Source organism: Echiichthys vipera (genome assembly GCF_963691815.1).
Source record: "Echiichthys vipera genome assembly, chromosome: 1".
NCBI lineage: Eukaryota > Metazoa > Chordata > Actinopteri > Perciformes > Trachinidae > Echiichthys > Echiichthys vipera.
The window spans coordinates 20,423,194-20,438,422 of record NC_139826.1 but is presented as its reverse complement, the minus strand read 5'-3'; the positions used below and the strand labels follow the sequence as shown (position 1 = coordinate 20,438,422).

The following is a 15,229-nucleotide window of genomic DNA, read 5'->3' as shown; positions in this document are numbered from 1 at the left end:
ACTTGGTGATGGGCCAGCTTGTTTGCTTCACTATGATCGCCCAGTAAGAATGAGATGTTAGGCTTAAGAGGGAAACCGACAGACACAGAGAGAGAGGGTGGAGCGCAAGATGGAAGTGAAACAGGGAGATTACTGAGGTTGTATTTTAATTAGAGAGATGGCAGATGAAAGGTAGTGAATTAATGACAAAAGTACAGAGGTGTGAGGTAGCGTGAGGAGACAGACAACAGAGGAGATAATCTTTTTTTAATTAGAGATAAATGAAATGAGAGAAAGAAGCAAAAAAATACTATAAAAAACTTGACAGCGCAGAACTAGTCTCGAGTCAGTCAACTAACTAATCATCACCTCCACATTGACTATAGATGTTAAATGGGCTGACATGCAACAGCGTGCCCTTTAAAATGAAACACACTTCTGATGTACAGCAAGGGTGAAATTAATGTAGGGAATTTAAAATACTATCCAGTCTGCACAACACTCCTGTATCGAAATTTAAATCATTACACTTCATAAACACAGTGACTGATTTCAGTGTACAGAACACCAAATCCACTTATTTATCAAATACAGGGCTGGATTTACCAAGAAAAAGGCATTGTGCAAATGTGCGCTGCAATTTTCATTGACTTTGCAGACAACTTTGTTGTCAGCAACAGATTTACTAAGACAGCAGCTCATTAAGCAGTCGGCTCCTGGACTGAACTTGGTAATGCCCTCTGAGACACTATGCATCTGAGGGAGAGCAGTGGAATACATTTATAAATATATATATTTATATATACTGTATATCTATCTATTGGAACACTGAACACCGGAGGAAGTCTTTTTCTTCCGGTGGCCATCAAACTCTATAATTCATCTCCCCCCGGTCAGGTAAGGAACAGTGGAGACACTGTGTCCTGAGCAACTGTCAATTTGTCACTTTATATCATCACTACATCACTTTATTTAGTTGTACTTTAACTTAACTTTACTGTAACTAACTTACTTCAGAAAGATATGCTGCTACACTTCACTGTACTTTACTGTAACTTAGTTCTGTCAGAAATTCTGCTACATTTTTAACACTGTTTCATTTATCGCTCCTTATCACTTATTTAGTTTATACTTATTTTATTTCAACATGCTGCTAAACTGCACGCTGCGTATTGTTGTATATTGTATATACCTAGGCTTAACCACAATGTCCGTTGCACTCTGTCACACTTTGTTATTGTTTGATTCATTTTATGTTAGCTTTATTTTGATTTGATTATGTTAGCTTATTTTCACTCTGATCCTTCCCCACCTTTGTATTGAAACTGTTGCACAATAATTTCCTTCGGGATAAATAAAGCTTCTTGAATCTTGAATCTTGAATCTTGATAAGTTCATTACATCTCATATCAGCTAGCGATGCACCACAGTCACACATGTGGTGCATCGCCTGCCCCCCTCCCCATATATACATAGATATATACAGTATACACTGTATATGGTACTATATATGGCACCAGGGCATGTTACTTTAGAGGACCCCCCCCCGCCCCCACGCACACACACACACAATGACATACAATCTGAATGGTGGTTTGGCAGGTGTCACTTCCTTGGCTCTCTGAGCTGTCAATCAATTAAGACAGTTCAGCCTTTCAATCCCTGACAGACTCTCAGTCTCCGATGTTGAGACACACACACACACACACACATATATATATATATAGTAGGTATAGTTTGGTAAATGTAGCTAAACACTTAAATGTCAAAAAATTGAACAACACTTATTTAAAGAAAACTTCAGTTGCAGTCTGTAGTGATTTTACAATTAAGAGAGCCAATTATAATATTGCTGCTACTTTACTAAAAATACTGTCAAAACCTAAATCTAACACTGCAAATACAGTACTCTAGTAGTACAATCTCTGCTACTGCTACTGCTACTACAACTATTACTACTACTTCTACTACTACTCATAATAATAATAATAATAATAAAGATATTACTGATACTGTAGTAGGACTGAGCTGTATGAGGTGAGGTGAGGTTATTTGCTCATCATAGATGAACTTTAAAAATTGACAAACAAATTGCCCACTGACTACCACCACTACTATCAAAACAACAACAACTACTACTGCTACTTGTAGTACTACTACTTTCTATACTACTACTATCCTACAACTAATCAATGGTCTGCAGATTAGACTGTTTTAAACAATATCTAAGAAGAATTTCAGTATCTTAAATGTGACCTTGTAGGAAAGGGAATAACAATAAGGCAATGTTTGTGGGTTTAATTACCTCTGTATTCAATGGCAAACCCAGACATGCCCAGCGAGGCGTCAGATCTGAATGCCAGGAAGAGACTGTTACTGCTGCTCTCTATTCGCTCTGGGGCCTGGTTGCCTTGGAGACTTGATAGTAACGGCCCATTAGAGTCTTCACCTTCGTAGATGTGCAGGAAGTCATAACTTGGCTCCATGTTGAAACTGGGGTAGAAAAACAAGACAAAAAGAGAAACTTGCGTTTAAGAATCTATTTAGATTGACTTTGAAGTTTGTTTGTGTTTTTGTTCAAATTATGCAAATAATTAATCCAGTGATGTGTGCTAAATTCAAATACCTGCTTCATTTAATGACTGCCAATTAGTTTGTGCTATCTCTCCTCTAATCATTTGCTAATCTTTCTTTCATTTTGACATATTTTCTTGATGTGATAACTGCATTAAAAATGAAAATGTTGTTTTCCTCATGAATTTAACACAGACATATATATACAGTAGCAAACACAAGTCACTCATCCTCAAAGCAATTTCAGTCAAAAACAACTGGACTGGTTGTTTGTCTAGGAAGACGTTTCACAGGCACAAGTCACTCATATTTACTAAAAAATAAGAAGTGTGTTGCGACAAATGCAGTCATACTCTGTCATCTGAATATTAAGTCACTGATCCTGTTGTCTCATCGTGAAACAACATCATCATCTATTTTGATTTACATCTTCAGTATGTGTTTGCATGTGTTTGTGTGTAAACCTAACACTTGATGTGCCCTTATTTTTTTGACAGCAGCCTTAACCTAGAGTAGCCTCTCTATAAATGTTTCTTCATAAAAGATTTCACTTTGACAGCTTCTCCTCAACTCTCTGTACATACACAGGTCGCAGATCTACCAGGGGGGGCATATGTGCCAAAAAATGCCTTGGCACCCCAACTGCCACCACAGTTAAAATGTATGAAAATATGAGGCTGGTCGGAAATTTACAAGAGTGAAACTTTAATGTCCAAGTAGTTGCCTAACTTGTTTAATTGTGTGAGGGAGACATTAACCTGGCTAAACCCAAAAATCCCCCGGTGCTTACGAGTACAGAATGTCCCGCTCATTCTACAGATGACATTTAAGATCAGGCATGCTAGTATAACGCACAAAAGCACTAAAAATCACTCACTCCAAGCCCCAGACAAAAGAGACAAATTTTCAACATTAGTAACTTAGGGGTTAGTGTATATTTTGACCATTTGTTTTTTCATTTAAACCAATGAAATAAAAAATAAAAACCATACCTTTTTTTTAACCAAAAGCAAAAAAAAGGAAAAACAGAACCGCTTTTCAATTTTTGTTTGTTAAATCAAGAAGCGAAATAACAAGAAAACTAAATTCAAATAACTGTCCTATGTTGTTTTGTGCATATATTTTTTTGTTTTTCATCCTGAAGAAAGACATGAAGGAATGGAAAACAGGTGACCCAGATGTAATGTTTAATTTATTTTTTTTTAAATACAAGCCTATATATGCAATATATATATATATTTATACACACCTATCTCCATGGTTTCTTGTGTGTGTCTGGTTGAGAAAGAGATGTATTGTGTATGTTGAGGGCTAGCAGTACTGATTACTAGCATAAAGGCACCCGGTGGAGTTTTGAGCACCAGGGGCTGTAGAGCAACATTTAGATGAGAAATTCCTTGAATTGTTTTCCAACAAAAAAGGAAAAAAAATTATGAGTTAGGAAATGCATTTCAAGTGCTTGTTAGGCCTTTAGAACACACACAATTTATTTTTGGGCGAGAAGGGCAAAGGGGACACCTCATGGACCAGACAGAGATTTTGATATAGAAAATATTTACAAACAAAATGTTATGTAATCAAAGTCCAGACATGCCATTAGACGGCATATTTACAGGACTATTCTGGCACGCGTCCCTCAACTTTTCAGACTTTCCCCCTTAATTTAAGACACAAAAAGTCCATCATGAAGTTCTGAGTTTGGGCGAAAGAGGTCTTATAGGCTTATAACAATATTTATTGTTGAACTTAAAAAAACATATATAATTATCATTAAAGTTAAAATAAGTGTGAAGAATGCTCAAGTATAAGCCCTGTGTTTCTATCTGGTGCAGAATGGGCTTAACTGCACATAAGCCCCTTTTGTACTGACTGAGCATTTAAATGATCCGTGCTAATACCTTTTGCATTAGTGATACATTTTGAGTCTGAATGCTAAAGCTACTAAATGTCATAAAAGGAACATAAAGATCTCACAGAGCATCATAACCTCTAATGAAGAGTAACACAAAGGTACAGTATATCCAGAGTTGAATGCAAATTAAGAACTATCATGAAAACTTGACAATTTATATTTAAGTTTAGTAATCACTTATACATCTTAAAATATAGTGAGTACAGTATATTTAAGTAAGTAATAAGTGCCACAGAACAGTCAGAGCAGTTATTCTGAGAAATACGCAAATGCTTTTCCACTGGCTGTACATAGTCAGGAGAACTATGGTATCACTTTGGGATATTTTACAAAGAAACGTTTTCTGGCTGATACCTTTTAGCGCTACTATAAAACAAAGGTCAGTTGGATGGACAATCATATATTATAAGATGACAAAATAAGTCTGACTTCACTAGAGAAACTCCAATTTGTTTCAAAGACTGATCAAACAACTGAGCCATTAGTAATTGGGTCAATAGAAATCTATCCCAGCTGCATTCATAAAACAAAATTACCAGGTTAAAATGAGATAAATAGTGAAAGGAAATGCACACAGCATTCACAAAACAATTAATATCAATATGACTTAATTAAAGTGAAAATAAAAACTGTCTCACTGTTACAACAGAATGGAATTATCCTCTCTCTCCTACTCTGCAGCTGAAAAACATGAAGCCAAAATTAGGTCATTTTTCTCCTTTGGCAATCTGGATAAAGTCCGCTTCGCTTTTATCTCCTTTGCTACATTGTAAAACTACAATCTTCCCATTTGCCTGAGTCAAAAGCCCCAACCACTGTAACTTGTAAAGCACTAGCCAGTGAGGCACAATCAAGACATGAAACGTAAACAAACACTGTCCTATTAGGCCAAAAACAAAACATGGAAATGGTAGGAAATATATCGGTAGGTATTTAAACATTAATTTCACTTTACAAATCAGGGCAAGAATAGTTTATCTGCCAACTTTATCCAATACGTTCACACTGATTAATAAACTACAACAAAAAATTGAGAGCTGATTGAGACATTTAGACAGTTAAAGGTCCAGTCAAGAACAAATCTAATTCCAATTTCCTGAAGCTAACCATTAGGCTACTGTATATTAAAAGTAGATTACAGTGTAGTTTTTTTGGTTCCCCCAACCCAAATGGGTTTATCAGTTACCTTAATGATCCTTAACTGTGTGTTAATTAACATCAGACTGTGGGCCTGATCCCTGATTATACAGCACAGACCTTATCTTTACCCTGTGTGGGCCCCAGTGAGTCACACACTGTCTAATCTTAAAGAATGAACTCAAACTAAACTCATAAAACAAAGTCTATGGAGGGCGATACATTTTTAAATTTAAGCCAGAAGAAAAACAGGTTCAGAAAATTCTTTTGGGACCCCATCTTCCTAAATCTTTAAGTTTTTTTTATGCTTTCTCAGGTATTTGGATAAACTAATTAAACATTAATATCATCAGTTAGACATTGCTCTGCCCTGGTGTGTTTGTTGCAGCCACATTGCCTAAAAAAAAACACACCTTGCTATTGCCCTCCTACATTTATTGTTGTAGTGTAGTGTTATTTGTGATCTGTTATACTTCTTCGGACAACAAAAACTTAAATATTGATCAGATTGTGATTATTGCACCTTTAACTGACACAAGGCAATTCGCCCTCCAGCATACCATAGCCTGCTTTTACAATGGTATTATTATGGACATATTATGTTTTCTAGATTGAGGGCAAATGTTTAGTTAACAAAGCTACCAGTTTATTTACATTTAGAGAACTCTTATTGTTCTCCCCCATAATAACATCAGCAGCCTTTTAACCAGCAAATGCAGAGTAAAGTCTGAACTCCCATTGGAAACTCTAACCTATGGAATCCATGTTTCAGCAATGATTTCATAGGAATCTTAAATCCATTCAATCAAAATGTCAGAAACACCATCTGAGAGCCTGCAGAGTTTTTACAAGCACAGATAAGCTCCACTCCTGGTTTTAGGTTTTAGGTTACATACGAGAATGGTACACTGTATATACAAGTGGTTGTGTATACATAGATACAGAGCCATGTTTTAAATTTAGGTGGCTTACCTTTTGAAGATGAGAGCGATGACAAAGTCAGGGTTGACTCTGATTCTCCAATCACACTCTTTCCCAGGGGGGTAGGGCTGGGGGTAGTTAGGAGACAGAATTACTCCTGAAGGACCGCTGATGTTACCCCCACATGTGGCTGAAGACAGACAAACAGTGAGAGAGAGAAAGATGATTACAAAGCATTGGACTTGGGATAATTTGGAAAGAGAATCACCCCTGATTGACCACTCATATAGCCCCCACAGGTAGGCAGTGGTAAGGTAAGATAGAGAAGGGAAGTATGGCAGGGGTTGCATAGGAGAAACAGAATTTCCCCTGATGGTCTGTTGATATTACCTCCACAGGTAACTGGAGAGGGTGAAAGAGCAAAAGAGATAGAGAGAGAGACTGTGAGATTTAGACAGAGTGTATGGCTGGGGGTAGTTAGCACAGAGAATCACCCCTAGCGGTCCTGTTATCCCACAACAAGCCGGAAAGCAGGAAAGAGATATAGGCAAGAGAGACAGATAGTTGCATTCAAGCAGCAATTTGGTGATGTGAAGAAAGAATTTGAAGCATGGAGTGGTGCCTTGGGGGTGGAAGGTGGGTGTGGATGGGTTATCAACAGTGAAATAGAGGTAAACAAAGGCGTTAACAGTTGCAAATCACTCACAGGCAGACACATATAGGCGCTAGACTGTTGTGTATAATGTTGGTTTAATCTTAGGAGCTTTTTAACACCAAGGGATTCGCCACCTGGGGTGAAAGTGCAGGAGAGTGAAGTGCACACAGGCTAAGCTTAGAAAAACAGAGAAGATTTAAGCCTTACATTTTATCTACAGTCATGCAAAACGTGAGGTCACTGGCAGAGGGAATATCAGGAAAAAAGCATAATGTGTTGCACAGGCGTGTTTACAAGGCATATTACAAAATCTCTGTGACAGCAGCTGGATGACTTCCTAATAGTGCTTACTAATAAAGAGAAAGGGGATGAAACATAGAGGAAGGCTATGTGATCTAAACGCAAGGCAAATCTCTGAAGTACCTTGCTGCAAGCTGGGGGTGGTGAGCGGGGTCACCATGCTATTTTCTACAGGAATCTTCCACGGCTCACTCACATTGTTTACATCCCACCTTCAGCTGTGTCTAATGTCATATATCATCCTGATGAAAAAGGTTTACGAAAGCATGTGCATCCAGATGATAACTACTAGGTGCAGGACAGAAGAACATCTAAAAGACGGAAAGATAGAGTCTGCACACTAGATAATGCTCCCATGAACATATATTTAATCACCACCAAGCGGCAGGTGAGCATCTGAAGAAGAGCTTGGTGCTCAAAACGTCACTTGGTGGTAATTAAATATATGTTCATGGGAGCATTATCTAGTGTGCAGAATCTATTTTTCCATCTTAAACCTCATCCTGGTCCCTGCATAATTAAAAATCCAGCAGCACAGGACCTTCATGGTCATCTCGGGTGATTTTCCCTTATCTACCCTGACTAACTTGACATGATGTGCAAGACAAACGTGACTTTGATGCGCCAGTTTATCAGGAAAAATAACTTTATATATTTGTTACCCCAATAAATGCATGTAGTTTAGCAGCAGCTTATTACCAGCTTGTAGGTTGTATGATGAGGACACTAAGGGCGTGATCACACTATCCTTTTGGCCGCGGCCAAAACCGGTTTTTCAGCTAAAGTCTAGTACCTTTAAGTAGTGTGAGCGCACCCGCTCCGCGCTCAACTGGGGCCAGCTGGCCCTCCACGGCCTGCTTGAAATAGGTGGGCTTTAGCGGAGCCGTTTGCACATGTACGAGCACGAGCGTGCGCACGTGTACGAGCACGAGCACGAGCACGAACCCTACGGCAGTAGCGTTATGTCCGCCTGTTCGGACATGTAAATAGAAGGACGGACCATGCGCGGACATTTAACAACAACAACAATGGTGGTGAAAGGTTCACGTTGTGTTTACTGCAGATTTGATCGGATGAAAATATTCAAAAACAGTCGACAAGACGCACAAAAACTCTGAGGTCTATGGAAAGATTTGTAAACAAAGCCACACACACGCGATCAATGCGTGTGACGTGTTACGGCGTGATGGCGTATGGACAGCAAGAAGCATTGGCCGTGGCCCAGGCAGTGTGAGTACAAACGGGGCTGGGGCGCGGGGGGGAGAGGGAGGGGGGACAAGTACCCTAAAGTCCGGGTCTCGGCCCTAAGGGCGCACTCACACTGTCCATCCGTACCGTGCCCAAGCATGTTTCACGGCTAAAGTCTAGTTCGTTTGACCAGTGTGAGTGCAACCGTACAGCGCCTAGGAGTGGTACGCTTGCCGTCCGTGGCACGTTTGGGAGAGGTGACCTTTTGTAAAGCATGTCTGCACATGTACGAGCTCGAGCCTGCGCACGTGTACGAGTACGAGGCCTACGCGGGTTCTGACGTCATTTTATGTGCGCCTGTTCGGACATAGAAAAAAAGAAGGACGAACCATGCGCGGACATTTAAAACAATGGTGGCGAAAGGTTCACTTTGGTGTGATGCGGAGGTGGAGTGTTTACTGCAGATTTGGTTGGATGAAAATATTCAAAAACAGTCGGACAAGACGCACAAAAACTCTGAGGTCTATGGAAAGATTTGTAAACAATGCGACGCATCGTGATGACGTCAATCAATGCGTGTGACGTGTTACTGCGTGATGACGTATAGGCAGGCAAGAAGCATTCGCACTACGTGAGTACAAACGGGCCGGGTGTGCGGGGGGAGAGGGAGGGGGGGACAAGTACCCTAAAGCTCGGGGCACGGTACGGATGGACAGTGTGAGTTCGCCCTAAAGGGCTCTTGCTGCATTACAGATTGTATCTTTTTTTCACACTGACTCTGTTTTTGCTGTACTGCATTTTAAAGCAAGACAGGCTTCACGGCTCAAAGTCCTCTCCTTTCTTGAGTGAAAGAGTCAATTGTGTCAGAAGGAGCTGAGGAGGGAAATGAAGGAAGGAAAGGACACATGAAAGTGGAAGAGTGAAAAATAAACTGCAGCAGAATTGTGTGAATGAGGTGTGGAGTGAGATGTGGAAGCTCACTCTGCTATAAGCAGCAGGTGGTGATAATAGAGGAAAAGAACAAACAACCTCTGGCTTTACAAACAGGAACTCCGTTACAGCTACCTGCGTCATCCTGTCACGCTACAAACCTGACCTCCTTTTTCCTTACCCTTCATATCCTGTGCACATGTCTCATCATCCCAATTCTGGAGGTTTAGCTGATCCATGTTGAATTTTCAGGTGGTCTTCAGTAGCAGTGCTCAATGCTTACCCCAACTACAGTTTATTCAGCACCTGTTCAACTTCTCCTTGATCTTAAAGAGATGTTCTCCTGTTACTGAAACCATCTGATGATCCAGCAGCAGCAGCATCCGTTGGGATTAGAGATCATCTCACCAGCAGGCTTCAGTTGATGTGCCTCCAGAGAAGTATGTCAGATGTGGCAGAACAACACAGGAGCACCTAAGGGATCTGAACTACCTTGTTTGTTGTTTACTCTCTATGCTTCAGACTTAAGATACAACTCTGGATCATTTTACCTCCAGAGGTTTTGCACTCAGTCTTCCATTGTTTGATGTATTCATTCTGATGGACGGTATATAAAAATCTAGTTGAGATTTATTCCTCATTTTTTACTTCACAGTTTGACATTGAAGTCTCCAACTAATTAATGTTTGTTTGACCATAACATAATATTTATTTTTAAATTTTGTCAGTGATCCACAGAATAATGTACACCTACCTACACACATTGGAGGGTCAGGTTGCCAGTAAAATCTGTTATCCATCCGTACACATGTTATGGTGTCCAGGCCTTGCAGTTGATAGCCTGGATCACACTGGAACGTCATACTGTCACCAGGCTCCTTACTGTCCCCATATCGAGACCCATTTACAGGGATTCCGGGGTCATTGCACGTTGTTGCTGTAGTGGCTGGAGAATTTAAGACACAAGGAGAGACACATTATAGATACTTTAGCATCCACAACAGCATCAGTACCTGCAAAAAAAGAAGTGAATACAAACATGCTCTGTATAGTAAATAGATACACGATATCACTGTTAGTACTGATTGGGCGTACTGTCACCAGACTCACAATTACCGATATTGTATTTATTATTAAAGGTAGCAGGGTAGCTAGATATATATGTGACAACTAAACCTGACCAGATAGAAACGAAATGGTTTGTACCTTCAGGTTCAAATCTGGCACTTTTGCTTTTTAATTAGTGGCTCCCCTCAGGGTAACTGTGCTGGGCAGAGATTCACGCCAATCAGCATCTGTGTGTAGGGGTTTCAGCTTTCATCACATCAATCAGTGTTTGAAAAGGCCAAAATATTTCAATCAACATTGGAGAAAAATGTGTCTGAGTAGAATATAATCTGAGTAAATAATTTTTTTGTCAAATGACTAATACTGTGACTAATAATTAAAATACTGCATTAATTCTGTATGTACAAATTTATATTCTAAATCTATTTTGTCAAATTCCAGTGGTTTCTAGAAGCTGAGTGATATATGGTGTTTGGGTTTACCATGTTTTTCTATCTGTCATCTACATCAGTGGTTATCGCACTAGTGGTCGGGACATCTCAAGGGATCACACAATACATCGATGGGGTTGTGAGACAATTACGGTAATAAGTCAGCAAAGCAGGAAGAAATAAAATCCTTTTAAATAAATATAAAAATAAAAACAGGAACCTTTTCAAAATAAAATGCATTTTTAAGTTCCTCTAAATTTCCTGTGAACTCCTGGATAATAATACATCTTTGTGTTCAGGCCTTTAAAAATAACTCAGTTACGTTTATGTTTCTTTTTTAATATACTGCTTGAATCTTCATTACACAATAGACTCAACAATTAGCCATGACGCTTCAGTGGAAATGATATATCAAATATTGGTCAGAGCCCTGGCAAAAATGCTTGTACTGTAGAATATGAAAGCCAGCCTTCTGAAATGCATCCACTCTGAACATATAAATTATCTTTTGCACAAATATTCCAACGGCTGCTGTGCATGTATTATACTGTATATTTCCAGTATACAACAGTATTTATTCAATCAGAGACACAGACAGGGAAGAGAAAGGACAAACTGAGAAAAATGTGTAGTAACATCACGCCTAAAAGCACTCCCTCAATAAATCCACAAACCTTTCTTTAAATAAATCAGTGTGGTGGCAAAAAACATTACTACCATTTGCTTTAGTAAATCAACATTGCGGTAAATATAAGGAGTCATTACCATAGTAATGGAATAACAGTGTTTTGATTAGCATGTTAGTGAGTGTAAATATTTATTGTTTTAAATATACAACGAAAGAAACAAAAATAAGTGAGAGATAAAATGAGTGAGTGAAAAAGAGTAAGAGATAGAGAGAGAGAGAGAGAGAGAGAGAGAGAGAGAGAGAGATGGACAGACAGAAAGCATTGGATGTAGATATTTATGTCACGAAATATTCATCTCTTTAAAATAAAGTTCTAACGTTGTATGTTGGAGTTCTTGCATGCCAATTTTTGTGAACCACAGAGCAAGGGAAGATGTACAGCATGGACTAATGCAAGAATTGTGTTGGTAATAAATGGCTATGTAAAGATATACAAGTATGAAGAATGTATGTGTGTGCGTGAATACCAATGTGCAGCTGTGATCAAGCAGTTGTAAAGGAAAGATGGCTGTGACCGTCTGCCTTTGATTGATTTTGTTGCATTGAGATGGTCGCAGTGACTTTGGCCAATGATTCTAAAAAGACGGTGCATAGATATTTTTGGGTCCAGTGGCTCAAACAGTAAAGGCCATCCCTGCACTCAAGAAGTCACATTATTGTCCAGGTTGCTTCTTATTTAAAAATGGGAAGAAACAGCAACAATAGTTTTGTGTTCATTGACATCTCTTTGAGAGAGCATGATAAAAAAGAACTACAAATTGACATTTAAAGACAACTGTGAGATTTATCATTGTTATGTATACTAGTAAACATTTTACTAACCTGAGAAGAATCAGCACTGAGTTTTGTTACTGCATTCCCTAATCTGTGAGATATGACCCAAAATGGGTGACAGGTCTCTGGTGGGCTCCTTCAGTACTTAGTAAGCCTAAGTCCCATAAAAGTCCCAGGGTGAAATATTACATGTCTCATTTGATTCTTTGGCTAAAGGTTTTTCAGAAATCCTGTTAAATCCAGCCATAATTCCAGATTAATTCTCTTATAGCCGTTAAAAATTTGGTTTATATAATAACTAAGTAACTATATATGTGATGGGTGCGGAGTTTGTTAATTAGCTGATTTAATTGCTAATTCAGTAATTGGATTTTCTTCATGAATGGATGAGGAGGGAAAGAGTAAGACAGACAACCCAAAACCAGAACAGTTTTAATAGTTCTCCGCCAGTCAGTTTCCTCTACCACGTGTGTTCTACTTACTGGAAAACTGTATAGAAAATCCTTGCTTGCTGATGAAATAATCAGAATCAAACTGCAGAGTAAGTGTGTTGAAAGTTGAGTGGATGTCTTCAGGTAAGGCTGGGCCTGACCATTCTTTCAACAGGATCCCCCCATCTGACATCCCAGATGGACCATCCCAAACTCTCAGGATATCATGGCCGATCTCAGTGTCGAAGACGATGAAGTGTAGGCTGAGAAAACACAGAAATTACACAGGAGGTCAGAGATCCAACACAAACATTAATAACTGTTCTTTATTCAGCCGTTTTACAAAAATCAAGTCATCTATTACATAAAATGAAGCAACACGCGCACACACACACACACACACACACACACACACACACGCGCGCACACACACGCACACACGCACGCAGGAATGTCAGCAGTGGCCGCAATGTGTTGAGAAGCACCACGGTGGCATAATGACTAATGTGGTGCACTCTCCTACACAGCAGATGCTTTGACAGTGAACATTTATCTATAATTAGTGAATGTATCATTACCTGACAGTCTGTGAGTGTTTACCTGTATAGTGCATGCAGAGTTAGCCAATAATACTAATTTCCACAGCACGTTTGGCTCAACTCGACTTGACTCAACTGTGGATAGTATCCCCACCTACTACATAAACAAGGTATTACCGAAAAAAAGGTACTATCCACAACTTTTGCCAATGGAAAACCAAAAAGAGCAAGTTAAGTTGAGTAGAGCACTGCATGTACACAGTGGAAATGTGGCATATTGTTGCCAAAGCAAAACAATTCTGCAGATACTTGTTACTGTATTTGTTGTCTTATTTCTGTATGAAAAACATTTCTTGGCTAGCTTCCTTTATAACAAAAAATCAAGATAACTGCAGGCCATCATTATACAGTGGCTTCAGTGATCATATCCAACTGCTTTATAATTACCTGATAGTCTTTCCTGTGTCAGCCTCTATAGTCCAGGTACAGTGGAGGTTGTTGTCGTACGGAGCAGGATATCCTGGAGACAGAATCCGTCCAGACACTGCTCTAGTTATGTGACCTCCACATTCCGCTACAAAGACACAAGACAGAGGCATGTTCATCACTGGGAAAAATTGCATTTCTTTAACTCTTTTAATAAGGTTTCTCAGAACAGAAACCTGTCACATGACCTGAGTTGGGCCGAGCTAAAATGTTACTCTCATGTCTCATGTGTTTATGTCTAATATCAGATTGGATCTGAGCACACTTAGTACTGTTTCAGCGTTGGATCATGTGGTATTGTAACTTATATCCTCAGATGGAAAGATTTTTTTAGGAAATCAGTTGCCTATGTAAAAAAAATGTATACCATCAAATGACAACATAATTTTGGGATTATATCACGGATATTAGTATAAAACAATATTAACTTGAGCTGGTTACAGAATATTGATGGTGAAAATAGAACTTTCAATATGTCAATAAATTAGTCTTGATAAACAATACAACAAATACTTTTTTTGAATAGTTTCTATGACTTACTAATGTTCTCAGGACATTATTATTTTATCGCTGCCTTTTTTAACTGAGGCATCTTGTTAATCGATAGCACATGATGCTGCTGTCTGTGTTGGAGTTCTCTAGAGTATCCAATAACCTTGGGTATATTCTGATTCCTCTGCTCCGGGCCTGTATGTGCTCATGGCCCTGTGCAGTATCCTTAAATGTATGCACATTTGGGTCTGGGTAGGTTTTTTTCCAATCAGGTCTAACATTTTGGACCTGTGAATACCTACACTTTCAATAAAACAAGATTATTTGTATCATATCTATCATGGTCTTCTTTCCAGCCCTATCAACATTTCAGTTCATCTCCATATGAGGCGGCTCCTCGTCATTCATGTAAATTACTCTCAGGTGTGAAGGTTGAGTTTAATGAGAATCAGTGGAAAAAAGGGGGCTTGAATTATTAAATCAACCTTGAATTATCAAAACAATCTGCTATACAGTTTCAAGGTTGGTGAATAACTTTTTACAGCTGTTTTCCCTTAGGGATCTCCCAATTGTGTTCAAAGTTCAAGAAAAAAAAACTGTCTAATGCACAAGAGAGAACCGGCTTTTGTGTTATTTTTGTATTGTTTTCAGTGACGAGGAACAGGGGAGTAAGCAGGAAGCAGGGGAAAAGGCTGCGAGCAGATTTCAACTCATCATGGTAGTA

The 15,229-nt window shown here is 39.0% G+C and overlaps 1 protein-coding gene across 1 annotated transcript in view; it reads right to left on the bottom strand.

The window, feature by feature from the left end:
- LOC310948137 (CUB and sushi domain-containing protein 1-like) overlaps positions 1-15,229 on the bottom strand; it is a gene marked incomplete at both ends in the record, with an annotated part of 443,680 nt that overhangs the window by 95,552 nt on the left and 332,899 nt on the right. Inside the window, 5 exons of the mRNA XM_083915161.1 lie at positions 2,285-2,472; positions 6,575-6,713; positions 10,351-10,542; positions 13,040-13,251; positions 13,975-14,101. Of these exons, the coding sequence (XP_083771287.1) occupies positions 2,285-2,472; positions 6,575-6,713; positions 10,351-10,542; positions 13,040-13,251; positions 13,975-14,101 (858 nt within the window). The remainder of the gene's footprint in view (positions 1-2,284; positions 2,473-6,574; positions 6,714-10,350; positions 10,543-13,039; positions 13,252-13,974; positions 14,102-15,229) is intronic.